Genomic DNA, 15,893 nt, shown 5'->3' on the forward strand with positions numbered 1-15,893 from the left:
GTTTTGAATTTTTTTTTACAGAAGATTCTATCATTGGAAAGTTAGATGGTACACATGTAGCACAGGCCCACAGTACGCGGATTTTTTGGGAGTCCCCCCCCCCCTTTCACTTTGAAAACGTTGCTATAGGCCTGTAACATGCTATTTGGATGAAATATTCCTGAAAATGAGTGAGGTGTTAAATACATTTTTAAAATTATACGATTAATTATATTTAGTTTATGTTCTATGTGAAATTAAAACTATTTTTATGCATGTGCAACTCTGTGATAAAGTCACTACATGCATGTAACGTTATATATGTACATGCAGTTTGTTTCCTACTATATGCATATTTTACTCAACAAAAGATGTTGAAACTCAGTAGCCTAAATATTATGTCATTTTAGGATATTTATGTATATGGCAGTTTTATAGTTGACTTTCTACAGCTTGAGTATCTCTGACGTTTTGTCAGTAAATACTTGTTTTTTTATTAGAAATCATCTGAACACAATGAAAATTCGAATAAATTAAAAGTCGAATATCTTGGATATGGGGTAACCCATATCTATTCTTGTTTAACGTTGTGTTAATGTAAAATTTCAATAATATTTATTAATATTCAGAATATTTGAGGGAAAAAATGTTTGAGGATAATGGTTTCACATTTTAACTCCGAAATCAAATAATTATAATTGCTAAACACTTAGTTACATATATGCGACAAACACTAATTATCCCAATTTGATACTCCCTAATTACGAGATACTTCGTCGAACTCCAAATTTCTCCAATTCCAAAATATGGTTCGAGGACTGCACATTCCTTGTTCCAGAATTGCATGTTTTTTAAATGTTTTATTTGAGACGTTTTGTGGAATTTTTATACAATAAAACTTTAAAAATTAATTGCAATTTTACGATGTCTTTTGATTGTTTGAATTTCTATTATCTGTTGACGATACTAAATTAGAAAGATATATATTTTAAGAAAAAAAAAAGATCACGACACCTTAATCAGTTAATAAAAGAGTTGTTGGAGGCAGACACGATGCCATAAAATTTGCAAAGTTTATTACGATTCTATCTATAAAAAATTAAGCCATTGCCTAATTATCTCGAACACAAAAACTACTGAACGAATGCTAATTCATCAAAAATAAAATTAAAAAGACTGTGACGAACAAAAGTTACCCATATATTTCATTCGTATTTGAAAAATCTATTGTGCCTCGATTACAATTTACCCTTTAAAAAGTGTCAGAAAAAAGGTACTCAAATACATGTGCATGAAATATTAGGATTTTCTTGCGTATTCAATGGATTTAATTTAGGTCAGTCTTCTCCTGCATGTGTTCACAAATTAAATTGCGCAATGACTAGCAGAAATAAGCAGGGTCAGTGCATATTAAGATTATGTATGAGAAATAGCATCGTCGCAAACCACGGCCAAAATGTACGATCTCCCATTCTGGAGAGAGCTATATGCGGACTCCGAACAGTGATTTGAGACGACGGATAAATAGAAGCTGACAAATAGTTTGTTATTCTGTTCTTTTTTTTTCTTTTCGAACAGCATATATCAAACAAAAAAGTAAGACTTCTGTACAATGTCGCAAAATCTGCAGTACATGGACAAAAGTTATTCATCATTTCCCTCTTTACCATATACTTTATGAAAAGTAAGTTTTTGTTAAATATATTGTGGGTTCAATTCTACTCAAAATTTCAAAAACTTTTCGATAAGTTACGAAAAATTGTTCATATTTCCTTGAGGGGGGGGGTGCAAAATTTGATTATTGATCCCTAGTAAAGATTTGAAATAATAAAGTCAACATTTCTAACTTCAAAAACCACGATTTCATTACACGTTTTTTGTAAAATATGTATCTTAGAATAAAAATGTTCACTCACTACATGAATATATCAGGAATCTTGATTTCCTTATGATTTAACATTTAGGTTAACATTTATTTTATAATAAACCTAATGTAGAAAATTTCATGCAATAAACTGTTTAACAACTTTGATTAATATATGTCCTCATCATACTACGGATTAAAAGACCTGTATCGTGAAAAATTGCAATAAAATTTCATAATTTCCATCATATCATGTTACAGATTCTTACAACATTTTATCTCATTCAATGCCAGTATCCGTGTGATGGCGTAGTGGTTAGAGCGTTTGCTCTAGAGTCACGGACATGAAGGAGTCGATCCTTATATACGTAGCGGGTTCGAATCCCACTGTGGGACGTGGAAACAGTTAAACCGAGGTCCCGTGTCGCAGTAAGTGCTGGTCAGAGAGATCCCTCAATACCCAATGGCCCGAAGTGCTGAATATAGATCTAAATTTGCAGCCCACCAACGGCAATATGAGTGAAAAATTCTCGAGAGGGACGTTAAACAAACAAAATCATTCATGCCACCGTCTAATCAGTACTCACAGTACTTTGATTATATAGAATATTTATCACACTGTAATAATGATTTCATGAGTTTGTACAAGCCAGACGTCATAACTTTTTCATTTCACATGTTGAATACTATCATTTAGTAACCCCCCCCCCCCCAAAAGGATTATGCGGGATTTGAACCCGGTACCTCTCACTTGCTAAGCATACGCCTAGACCACGGAGGCACTTGATTTTATAGCAAATTAAATGCAAACATTAGGTTACATATAATGTTTATATTCACATTCGATATTGTCAAAATTTTACACAATACATGGTGTCTAATTTAGCCTTTACTAAACAGTTCTAATAGATTAATTAGAATATAAAGTCCCCCGACAACCTGTATTATACATTATAACTCTCCACATGCCCCTGTGCTAAAAAAATTACAATAAATAAAAAACATAGGTAATCAAAGATTACGAAGCTCACCTCGACGAATGTTATCTACATGTGAGGCAAATTTCACATCATATTTTTTTTCTAGTTAGGGTACATCCCAAGATCAATATCCATGCAAGTTTGATTTAATTATAGACCTGCTCAAAAAACTTTTGACCTGTTTAGTAATCAAGAAAATTTTGGTCAGTTCCAACATCCAAACCAAGTCTGGAAGTTTTCATCCTTAGATGCACCATCTATGCAAGTTTAATCATAACAGGCCATAATATTATATAGCTACTCCAAAAAAATTACCCTGGTCACTCATCTGGAAAATGTACGTCAGATTCAGAATCCAAGGCAAGTCTGGAAGTGTCCATCCCTAGATACATCATCCATGCTAATTTGGTTAAAATATGGCTAAAATTCACTCATGTGGAAAATCTAGGTCGGATCCAAGATCCAGCATCCGAAGCAAGTGTGGCCATGTCCATCCCTAGATGCATCATCCATGCAAGTTTGGTCAAGGTAGGGCTTATAGTTACTTGGGAATGGACCTGCTCCTAAAACTTTAACCTGGTCACTCATCCAGAAAATCTAGGTCAGATCCAGCATCTGAAGTAAGTGTGGCCATGTCCATCCCTAGATGCATCATCCATGCAAGTTTGGTCCGGGTAGGGCTTATTAGTTACTTGGGAATGGACCTGCTCCTAAAACTTTAACCTGGTCACTCATCCAGAAAATCTAGGTCAGATCCAGCATCCGAAGTAAGTGTGGCCATGTCCATCCCTAGATGCATCATCCATGCAAGTTTGGTCAAGGTAGGGCTTATAGTTACTTGGGAATGGACCTGCTCCTAAAACTTTAACCTGGTCACTCATCCAGAAAATCTAGGTCAGATCCAGCATCCGAAGTAAGTGTGGCCATGTCCATCCCTAGATGCATCATCCATGCAAGTTTGGTCAAGGTAGGGCTTATAGTTACTTGGGAATGGACCTGCTCCTAAAACTTTAACCTGGTCACTCATCCAGAAAATCTAGGTCAGATCCAGCATTCGAAGCAAGTGTGGTAGTGTCCATCCCTAGATGCATCATCCATGCAAGTTTGGTCAAGGTAGGGCTTATAGTTACTTGGGAATGGACCTGCTCCTAAAACTTTAACCTGGTCACTCATCCGGAAAATCTAGGTCAGATCCAGCATCCGAAGCAAGTGTGGTAGTGTCCATCCCTAGATGCATCATCCATGCAAGTTTGGTCCAGGTAGGGTTTATAGTTACTTGGGAATGGGACTTGCTCCTAAAACTTTAACCTGGGACGCCGACGCTAACGCCGACGCCGACGCCAACGCCGGGGGTATAGCATAAGCTCATCTCGACTTCGTCGAGGTGAGCTAAAAAACGGGGCGGGACACTTTGAGAGGGATTAGAGAGGCCATAGGGAGTTATGGTATAAAATTTCATTGCAAAAGCTCAAAAGCTTCTTGAGATATCGCCCGGAAACGAAAGTGTTACACACCGACGGAATGTATGAATTTACGACTTGAACTTTGACCTCAAAATAGGGGTCTTCCTTAGGCCACAGGGAGTTGCTATGTAAAATTTCATTGCAAAAGCTCAAAGGATTCTCGAGATATTGCGCGGAAACGAACGTGTTAAAACAGACAGAATTTATGATTTTATGACCTTGACCTTTGACCTTTCGACCTCAAAATAAATAGGGTTTCTTTTTTACTTCAGCCATAGGGGAGTTGCTGTGCAAAATTTCATCGCGAAAGCTCAAAGGGTTCTCGAGATATCGCGCGGAAACGAAAGTGTAACAGACAGACAGAAATAAAGACGGACGGACTGACAGACCCAAACTGATATCCCCCACTTTCAGTCAAAGCGGTGGACAAAAATATCAAGTATCGCAACAACGGAAGCGAGCGCAAAATATTTTCTCGGGCAAAATGCGTTTTGCCAAACCCTCGAACCAAACTGTTTGCCTTCGGCCTAACACCCTCAGGCAAACAGTACGGATCCATGTCCGTGCCCTCTAATAACTTTGCCGGTTTATAGAATACTATAGAAAACATATAGCTACTATATGCTTGTGCCCACTCAATAATAACGTCTGATGACCTTTTTTATGCTTGTCAAGGAATTTTTGAAATTGTGGTTGTGCCCCAAAACTGAAAAAGTTTGGCTGTAACCCCCCCCCCCCCCCTTAACTGAAACTGCTTCCTACGGACTTGGGTTCAACGCGCTTTGCCCTAGAACCCAGTCAATAAATCTTAATGTATAATGTTACCTCACAATATCACTCACAGAATATGTAATTTTTATAAAATATCTATGGTTTAAAAAATACTTTTAAGGTAAATAATGTATACTAGTTTAACACACTTAGCAATCAAGAATTAAATCCCTTCTTGGCCACGTGCAATTTCCGCGAGTTAAATTTGGCGCGCAGCCAGTACTACACGTGGTGCCCGACACTTCCAGTTGTCCGTCTGTCTGAAGTTCTCAATCGGCTTTGTTAGATTTGGGTATATGCATGCTCGTAATCATTGTCCGATAAAAAAATAATTGGTAATTTTAATGCAGGTAAAAATATATGTATATGCCATTTTTTGTTTGATTTTTTCAGTTGATGATGCAAAGGGGAAAAAGCGGGAAAGTCATGTTGGTCTAGGTACCCAAGACTGGAGGCACAGTTGGAATTAGCATGCATGAAGTATTTAGTGATGGATGTGTATATTCAGACATGGAAATATATACGATCATTTATAACGGTTGCTATTTAGGCTTTTTGGAATCATTATCAAAAACATGCAATGTTTGAGAGATGTGTAAGGGGAAAACGCAAATCTCCATTCCTTAAAAATCAATTAGGCCCACTACGGTAACAACTATAGTATCAAATGGTATGTATAATTTTCATAACGGCTATCGAATTCAGTGTGGAATGCAAAATACAGTCATTGAACTGAATGTTTGGAGAGAGAGAGAGACTCCATTTCAAAAGTTTCAACGATTGAGATACACCCATGCATGCACGAAAATTGCTGGGATAATTCAATATTTTTTATATAATCTGCTTGATTTATCATACGTGCATGGCACTATTGTGTAATGTAAAATATGAAACAACATAAATAAGCTTTATTTATGTTTCTTCTTGAATGTACTACACGTGTAGTAAAAACGGCCAAGGGAATTTCCGAAAGAAAAAAAAAACTATAATGAGCTGTTCTTATTTTTATTTTCGGATTTCCCTTTATTTATTTATAAATCCTCGTAATATTTCCAGTACATGTACTGATGTACATTACTTATTTCAATTTCATTGATTTAAGAAAAAAAATCTTTAGACAACAAACACCTTATAACAAGAGCATGCCGTCTATATAGTTTAATAAAGTAAAATATAGGTGAAGAACACACCAAGTCACAAAATGTACGGCAGATTGCTATGGTCATAATTTTGGGGCCCCACATCAGAATATTCTTTAAGCCTAGCTATCTGATTCCAGTTCGTAAACACTTGCATTGAGTACCTTTCCAGACTTAATTCGTAATGGAATTCATAGGTAGAAGATGGTAAGAAGAGAACATATGTGCATGCGTATACTTTTCTGATTTTATTTGCTCAAAGATTGTCTTAGATCGAGATAATCAATTGAACATTTTTATGCAATACTGGTGTGATTGAGGATGAAATTCATTTTCTTTTCCACTGTAAATCTTAATCTGAGCTAAGAAACACATACCTTAGAAATGTTTATAATATAACAAAGAAAAATATTAATCTGGACAATGAAAGATACATGTTACAATTATATGTAAACAGTGATATACATAAAATCTTAAAAGTTACTGTGAAATTTATAAGAGACTGTTTTAAACATAGAAGTCAATTACTTAATACTGCATAAATTTTGTAAACATTATCTAATGATGTTCAATGGGCCTTTGCCAATTATTGTAATTGTGTTTGTGCCATTAAATATTTGTATTTGTATTTGCAATAATTTGGATTATGTTGCAACCGTCTTATTTCTTGCATGCATGCATGTATGTTGATGTATTTTGGGGTCAAATGATAAGGCAAAGGTCGAATTAGACATCATTAGTTTTAGGGTCATTACCACGAGTTTTGAACAGATATGAGATGATGACCTCCCCCCTTTTTTTTTAAATATAGTTTTAGCTGGTACTTCCTGATGGTGTACAGCATAACCTGGCATCATAAGATTGCACAAAGTCCTTTAATTATATTTGAAATTTTAAATTATACAGGGAATAAGTAAAAAAAAAATAATGAAACTCAAAAGTGCATTGCGTATGTCCTTAAGTGATGTACTGCAAAAAGTTTTTAAAAACTAAAACGGAACTTATTATGTATGGTGGATTAGTTTGAAACGAGGAAATAACGTATGAGAAATAGGTTTTCACCTCAAAACGCTCTACTTTTCCTCACTTCTTAGCATCAAGGAAAAATTATAAGTAGATTATAGACAGCTTTGAAACCATAATGGTTATGGTCCGTGAGACAGATGTGCACGTAATTTAAGGGTTAACACCCACTTTCAATCCCTAATTTCTTACTTAAATAGTAAGAATCTTTACAAGTATTCACCAGAAAGACCTTTTGTAATTCTTCATAATGACCAAACTAACCACAGGACTTTATGATTCTATTTATCTTATCCAAGACCAAACATAATTCAAAGAAAGAGGAATAGAATCAGGAAGTGATATTTTCTACAGTACAGGGGTGAAATCAGGGGCTTATTTCGAGTTCAAAATTAAATTTTAACTTTTTAAGTGAAGTAGCTGAAACCGTGCGACATATCTCTGTACCAGAAAAATGCAATTAAAAAGAAAATCGTTCCATGTTTACTAAGGCGACGAGTGGACGACCATTTGATTCTGAAGGGGGGGGGGGGATTTTCGAGTCAGATTATTTATTTTCATACAAGTCAAGGACAGATTATTTATTTTCAAGATAATCAAGGACAGATTATTTATTTTCTCCTTCACTGAAAAAAGTTTGAAAAGCAAGAGGGAGAGAGAGAGAGAGAGATGCCAACTCCAAATCTCTATTTAGTGTGTGTGTGTGGGGGGGGGGGGGGGGGATAGCACTAGTAAAGGACAGATATTTTTCTTGCCAGTTGAGGACAGATTATTTTCAACATTTTAAGGACAGATTAAATTCATTTTCAAATCTGCCAGACCCTCCCCCCTTCAGAATAAAATGGTTGTCCCCTAAATAGATTTTAACCATATTTCACTGAGGAGTCTTTTTGGGTTGATATAATCATGTGACCTTCACTTGAACAGCATAATGGATGTTTCAGGAAACCACACAAAAAATATACTAAAACCCTTAAGTACAAGTGTTTTCCATCTTCCACAAATAAATTCTATTTTCATCTCATGAAACTCAAAAATCTAATGAAACTCAAAACTATCTACTAATAGATCTATTAATAGTTGTACATGTGAGCACAACTGTGTTCAAGTATCAGCTCTGGCATATTGCTTCTAACCGTTAATATATTTTAGATATCTAAAAACAATGGCATATTGCTCATACTGTAAATATATTTCTGACAGTCAAAGTTTTTATTGTTTATCAATGCATATACTGAACCATAACATGAAATACATATATTTACAGTACCTTAAATTAAACAAACGGACCTCCAATGCACTGAAGGTTTATGGAATGAAGAGACAATGAGTAGTTAATTTTGTGTCCAGATAAACAGTCATCATACATGTATATCTGGGTAAAATGTTAATGTACATTTTAAATTGATATCATTTTATAGAATCCAAAAAGAATACTGTTCCCCACAATACAAAATGATCTAATCTTAATTATTAAGATACAAACACACAGGGTTAATTTTGCATACATGTATGAGGTTGACTATTTAGAAAAGCCATTATTCTATGGCTAAAAAAGCTAAGGAAGAAATAATAAATATTGTTTTTACAAACTTTATAAAAACATGCTGTCTTAATAAGAAAATGTTTGCTAAGGCTTAAATTGGTACTCTGCCAAAGCAGCTCTAATTTATGAACATTTACTGTTGTGCATTAGTATAATAATATATATATACCATCTTCACTAGCTAAGAGTTGTGATTGTTCACCTTCTCTTCACATTTATGAAAACAGGAGTGGATCAAACTCCTTGGCTAGCAAAGATGTGGTGTATACTATAGCACAGGTATGTTGTTGGTGTCAACTTTGACCTTAATGAATATTGTGTCGTCTTTGAGGTACGTCTTTGTTTCTAACACACTGTGAGAGATAAACAGAGGACATCCTGTGGCGACATTCATCTCAGTCGTTGGTCTCTTGAAGCTGGTGCTTGTGGTGTCTGGCTGGAAGGTATCACAAACATGTCTCCTGAAAGAGTCCTGATCCAAAAGCATCAGTGAGACCTTCTGCTGGAAAGGCCAAGGAAGCAGGGCATCGTACTCCCCTCTCATCACCACGAAGAACAGTGAAAGATGAGTCCCTTTACCCATACCGTCTCCATTCAAGTACACCCGAGCACACATCTTGTAACCTGTGCGACTTGTGTAAAATGGCTGGCTGTACAGGGATAGAGTTCTTCCACTCTTAGCTTCCTGCTTCCTTCTGGAATAATCTCTGATTTTCCACATTAAAATGCCATCATAACTGGCAGTCTCTAACACCTGGAATCTCAGGTCGAGTTCTGCTAACCTTATATCCTGGATAGCCATCTGTTTTTCATTGTTCTTCAGTTGATTCCTTACCTCTGGAGAAAAAAAATTTCATAGTTTGCGAGTTTACATTTTTAATAAATTATAAGCAAAATTAAAGTGTTTTATCAGTTTTAAGTGAATTGGACTGAATCCTGTATAAGCAACCCAGCTCTTGTGTTACCGAATAAAAAATTTCCTATAATAATAAATTACTGTTCCTGCATTAAGCATCTAACTCAATGACTCAACTAATGACCATAATTTAACTTCCCTTCATGTAATTAAACCTGAATTAATTACTTTTACAGAGCATGAATTGTTAATTTTACCCAAATGATACTCAAGTCATAGATTTCAGATCATTGATAACCAGTACTTTACATAAAACAAGTTGACATATGCAGGTTTGACTGTATATTCCCTGTTTGGTATAATTTCATTACCAGCCACTTGTTAACACAAGAAAAATGAAAGAATTGAGAGATTTTAGCACTTTCCTTCCCAGTAAGTGTATAAATTCCTTACCTTGAGGCATTCCGGCCTCAGACCCTCCCCCTGAAGGCCCTGCCCTCTCTATCTGAGTTATCTGCTCCTGGCTGACCCTCAAGTCCTCTCTCAATGAATTGATGAGTTGTTCCTGTTTTTCCAGGACCTCCTTCTTTGGTTGATGTTCGAACATCCTTTCCAAGTTTATTAATCTTTCTGTTAATGTCACTAATTTCTTTTTCATATCTTTTGTTAAGGATTTAACTAAAGGTTGTATTTCTTCTTTTAATCTTTGATTTTCCTGTCTTAATTCCTGTACAATTAACTTTAGTTCCTCCGCCTCTTTCTTGCTTTTCTAAAATATAAAATTTAGAATAATCATTACATGTATCATGTTTCAAACCCAGGAAAATTAAATAAGATGAACAGTAATGGTTTAAAATATTTAAAAATTTTATGAAGGTCAATAATTTTAAATAAACTGACCTCAATTTCAGCTTGTACTGCTTTATTTTGGTCACTTGTTTGTCCAGAAAATGACATGACCAACATTAAATGGTGATCTGTGGCAGTTGCTTGGTGCTTCTCCACCTCTTTTACAACATTCTGGAAAATAGTCAAGCATTGCAAAAATTATAACATTTCAAATCATTATGATCATAGTGCAAAATATTCACAAACTTTGGTACACATATTTGTACACTGTATAGCTTCCTGAGCATTTTGCAATACTTACAACATATGTACACCCTATAGTTTTGTATCCACATGGTATTGGTTGCCTTGGACAAGACTGCAAGTGATTTTCCATCTGTTACAAAATACACCACACATATATAACACCTTTATTTCAGTGCCTTGAGAGTCTTTTTAAAACACAAACATTTACTAGAAATTTTATTATAGGTCAACTTCATAAATATATGCGTACCTCGTTTCTTCTTAGAGTTACATTCTCACAGCCATTAGGACAATTAAGTGGATACTCTAGACAATCATGGTCAAGATGACTCTGTGTGGTCAAAATAATTGAAAAGCAAATATTTTAACTTTTTTTTTCATTTGGTAATGTGCTAAAAATAAATCCAGGGCTCTCACACCAAATTTTGGGACTTGGGCCAGGGCCGTTAAAATGTGGAAAATTAGCAACTTTAAATTTTTACTAAATCATTGCACATTAAAACTAATAACAATTTGGGTTTTGGGTCTTTGTTAACTAAATTTCTGTTTTGCTATATATATACCATAGATCATTAAATTTTTTGTAACACTTTATTTTCAAGCGATTGTTGTTTGATATTTATAAATGAAATAAAATTTTGGTTATTGCACTATCTAGTAATCTTTAAGAGTAGAATTATATGCGAGTAAACAGTCTCGCGTAATAACACAGAAATAAAGCTCTTGCAAATAAAAGTGATTTACAGTATATATCCAATATACATTCTTTCATTCGGGGTGTATAATGAACTACCCATAGTTTTAAGTTTTAAACACACGAAATCATTCACAAGTGTTTACCTGCATCTGGCAGAAGGGTACATTCTGTGAGCAGTGGTCACACACAACAAGACGATAGTTGCATTCTGATTCCTTATGAGCCAGCAGTTTATTCTGAGGTATCTTTTCATGGCAGTCATCACATTCAACAGGCTTAAACTCACATGTTTCAGTGTGGGTCTACAAATATTTTATAGGACAATATTCAATTGACAAATTATTATAACTTTTGGTTAGTACTAATACATGTATATTACTAGCTCTATTCAAGAAATTTATTGCTGCAATGCCTAGTAAACACTCTAGTACATTTAAACATAATTTTTACTAGATTCTGTACACATGACTTGGTCCTGAGCACTGCCCAATATTCTTTGACAGTGTGTCGGGGAATATAATGTGCATTTACTTTCATTTATCAAAATTTATTAAACTGATGCCTGAATTCTTAATGTATTACTGCTGCAATGTAGTTCTACACAAATAGGCATCTGAGATTATACTTATTAATCCATTCATATTAATTAGCATTTAAATTCTCTGTGTCAGATTAAGTGTTGTAAGAGATGTATTTTAATTTAAAAAACACAAATCTTCACCTGAAGGTTCTTCCACTTTAGTATTTCTTGGCAACCCTCATTACTGTACAAACAAAACACTGGTAGCAACATCATCTCTCGTCGAGTACACATATCTTTGTACACCTGAAATTCATGTATACAAGTTTTTTTCATAAAATAAAAAGCTTGCAGCACAGCAAGTTAATTCAAGGAATTTATGTTACCTGCTTAATTAAGGACAAACTAAGAGGGCATAAGAACTAAATAAAAAATGCAGATGGACAAAGAAAAGAAGGATTGACATTGACCTTTCAACTTTTGACCTCAAATTTAATAGGAGTATTTCTTAAGTTATATTCAGCACCGTAAGTTTCATTGCAAAAGCCCTGAGAGAACTAATCATCCGAGACTGAAAACTACTTGATGCAACACATGAATTTCTGGTCTTGGCCTTTGACCTCAAAATCATAAGATGTCTTCTTTAAAATATATAGGGAGTTATTAAAAAAAAAAAATTGTTGCAATTCATTATACAAGCTCAAGGAGAAAAGTTATCATCTGGAACCATTTTTTTGATATATGAATTTCTGAACTTCACCTTTTGACCTCAAAATCTTTTTTTTCAGTTATAGGTAGTCAGAATATAAAATTTTCTTGCAAAATCTTTCAGAGAACTCGAGTTGTTATCTGGAAACCATTTTATGCAATAAGAATGTCTGACTTTGAGCTTTGTTTGGACCTTAAAATCAAAAGGGGTTCCATTAAGTCATAGGGATTTATGAGCTTTTCAAGAAATTATCTGGAAATGAAAGTGTTATGCAGAGCAGAATGACAGATAGACCCAAATCAATATTCCCTGAACTTTCAGTAAAGGGGAAAGTGGGGGGGGGGAACACAATAATAATTATTTTTAACCTCATTTTTTGAGAATGGTTCCTCACACTCCTCGTCAGTTTTAACAGGACACGTTGCTTTTTCATTTTCTCCAAACAATGGATCAATGCACTGCTCACAAATTTGATGTCCACACTGTAGCTGCATAGCGTTCCTTAACACAAAATTACACACAGGGCACACATACTTAGTTGGCAGTTTATCAACAAAATGCGGCAATTCTGTTGAAGTCAGCAATAAGCTTCCCAGTGATGTAAGAGATTTTTCCATATTTTGTTTTTAATATAACTTATGTCAACTGACTTTGTATTCAAATATGCAATATTTCTTTTGTTGAGCTGTTCTGATTTGAAGAGTATATCTCAGTTTGATATCACTGCTATTCCTTATTAAAACCAAAATTTGTTGTATAGTCTCTCTCTTATCAATAATATTGATTATGCACTTGGAGTGTCTTTTAGCAAAGCTATAATATCTAGTTTTTCTTTTTCTTCTGTGTTTTCGATATATAAACACTAAGTTAAATCTTTTTCTCTGGATGCAAAGAAAATGGAAAATATGATTCACAGAATTGGGCCAATTTTCCCTTTGGTGATACACAATTAATAAATGATGAACACAAGGATTATTATCTGTACTGAATATTGTTGCAATTCTTGCAAATTCACTATTCAATGTAAAGATTCTGTGTAGGAGGTTTGTATAATTCTGGATGTTAACATCCATCCACATCCTTTATAGTTTCCTGAAATTAGAAACAAGCAAATATTATAATAATGATCCAAAATATGCATGTATATACCCACAATAATGTAGAAATCTACTAGCATCAACCATATACTTGTAATTCAGAGAATTTCTTTCTTTGCCATTGATGTTCCTTATGGATTATTTACCGAGCCATAATTAGAAAGGAAACATTTACCAAATTAGTCTGCAGTAGGAGTATGTATTTAATATGTATTTAGTTTTCTGCAGTTTAATGGCCCAGCGATATTTTATTAGTAGTTGTATGGCTCAATGAGAACTTTCTGTTCATATAGAGCTATATTTTCTTTTAGACCTTTACTACGACTGTGTACCTGGGGGAAGGTGGTGAAAAATTTCAGGTTAGACCATCATTTAAAATTTGTGTGTTTGAGGTACTCCGACCCCCAGTTTTCCGGTGGATAGGTAGGTATGTAGTTTTTCTTTTTTTTCAAAAATATTTTCTAATATTTTGAAAATCGCTTATAAAACACAGACTTAGAAATTTTCATTATAGACACCTGACAGCTAAACAATTACATAAATTATCTATTTCTATAAAATCTTTTAATCTAAAGAGTATCTTAGAAAACTAATAGACTTTATATAAAAAAACAATACAGATAATCTATTTATAAAAAAAGAAAGAATTTGAAGTACTGAAAAAAAAAAAGATTGGGTAGGGGCAAATGGGTCGGTCGGAGAAGAGACATATGTCTCTGATCGCAGTACATCAAACAAATCATTTTTATTTTTGTTGGCCTTACGATTCAATTTTCCTTAAGGTACAGCTTAAGCTCTCTCTTATTTATAGGTCCCTGCTCTAATTCAATAATAATGATCAACTGGGTTCGGCCTGTTGCGTTGGTGTCCAAGTTGACCAGGGATCGACATTAACGGTTGTCCGATTGCCCGGGACAAGTAAATCATCAGTTCGGGCAAGTGAAATTGTCAACGTACTTGTCCGATAGGGCAAGTGATTTTTTTTTTCATTCATATGTACATATTTATTTAGTTTACATTAATTTATAAATAAAACCATAAATTGAACACTTTATTTCTGCAACGTACCTGACTGACAATGTTTTTGCATTCGGAATCCCTTGCTAGTGTTTCTGTATATATACCGTTCATCTAAAAATCAGGTTCGTTATTTTCTTTCGTAGTAAATACACTCTACGTCTAACAAAATTTTGTTAACTTCTTATTAGGAAATTAGATTATTTATTCACGCACAAAATATAAGTACAGTGTAACAGGATGTATCGTGATCAAGATAAGATGTATGTTTCGTAGCAACTATCTTCCTTTAGCGTTGCTTCACGGTTATCTCTGAAAATCACGATTCACAAAAGGATCCTACCAAAAATAATTTTTAATGAACTTTATTAAGAAGAAACGGAGGGTTATTGCTGCATGTCAGTGTGTGCTAACATGTTAAATTTACAAGTACAGTGGTATACATTTATGTACAAATGCAGCATCGCAATTTTTTCAGGTAGCTCAACTTGCCAAATTGACAGTATTGTATTTATATAGTAACATTTTTTCTTATCATAACGTTTACAGTAATAAATTATTTTCTTCTTAAATTCTTTCCTAATTTGGGCAACCAAGTTTTGCATTCGGACAAGTCAAAGTTTGAGATCACTTGCCCGAAGGGCAAGTAAATCTGAAAGTTAATGTCTATCCCTGTTGACGTGTCGAGTCGGTCGGGCTACGAATTGACTACAAATTGTTAGTGTGTAATGTACTACACCTACCTCAAAGCAAAATTTAGGGCGAAAATGTTCACTTATTTTTGTATACTCACCATATTTGATGAAAATGTCAATGGTAAAAAATCACACATCTCTTTAAAAGCAACCATTAAGAATCTGAAATGAAGAGGAAGAATGAAAAAATCAATGTAGGTGTAGCACGCCGTCTCTCCTGCAAATCAATCTGCGAGAAAAAACGAGTTATTTTAAAGTCGTAAAAACATCTACGCACAACTGCAATATAAATATTAAAAAGGATTGTCGAATGAATCATTGAATATTGCAAGAGGTCACACACGCTAGGCCTACTAACCTTGGGCTTGGTACATTCGTAAAATTTTGCTCGGCCATTTTAGGAGAAAGAAATAAAGTTAATTATCGTTCACGGAAATGGCCG

At 34.4% G+C, this 15,893-nt stretch overlaps 1 protein-coding gene across 1 annotated transcript; it reads right to left on the bottom strand.

Annotated features, from left to right (window-relative positions):
* Nucleotides 1–8,392: 8,392 nt before the first annotated feature.
* Nucleotides 8,393–15,590, bottom strand: LOC133172165 (TNF receptor-associated factor 3-like). The gene is made up of 9 exons (XM_061307008.1): nucleotides 15,550–15,590; nucleotides 13,011–13,734; nucleotides 12,135–12,239; nucleotides 11,557–11,715; nucleotides 10,967–11,047; nucleotides 10,772–10,846; nucleotides 10,522–10,641; nucleotides 10,075–10,390; nucleotides 8,393–9,602 (listed from the first exon to the last, which is right to left on the bottom strand). Exons 2-9 carry the CDS (start codon nucleotides 13,257–13,259, stop codon nucleotides 9,034–9,036), a joined length of 1,674 nt encoding a protein of 557 aa, XP_061162992.1. The 5' UTR covers nucleotides 13,260–13,734; nucleotides 15,550–15,590; the 3' UTR covers nucleotides 8,393–9,033.
* Nucleotides 15,591–15,893: the final 303 nt, after the last annotated feature.

The sequence above is a fragment of the Saccostrea echinata genome, unplaced genomic scaffold, assembly GCF_033153115.1.
Source record: "Saccostrea echinata isolate AGI-Se365-2 ecotype Australia unplaced genomic scaffold, CSIRO_AGI_Sech_v1 ptg000002l, whole genome shotgun sequence".
Lineage (NCBI taxonomy): Eukaryota > Metazoa > Mollusca > Bivalvia > Ostreida > Ostreidae > Saccostrea > Saccostrea echinata.

Coding starts and splice junctions, on each gene's coding strand:
- LOC133172165 (XM_061307008.1), bottom strand. CDS start 13,259: ATGGAAAAATCTCTTACATCACTGGGAAGCTTATTGCTGACTTCAACA. Junction 11,716..12,134: donor TAAAGTGGAAGAACCTTCAG/GTGAAGATTTGT, acceptor AAATATTTGTAG/ACCCACACTGAAACATGTGA. Junction 11,048..11,556: donor TACCCTTCTGCCAGATGCAG/GTAAACACTTGT, acceptor TTGACCACACAG/AGTCATCTTGACCATGATTG.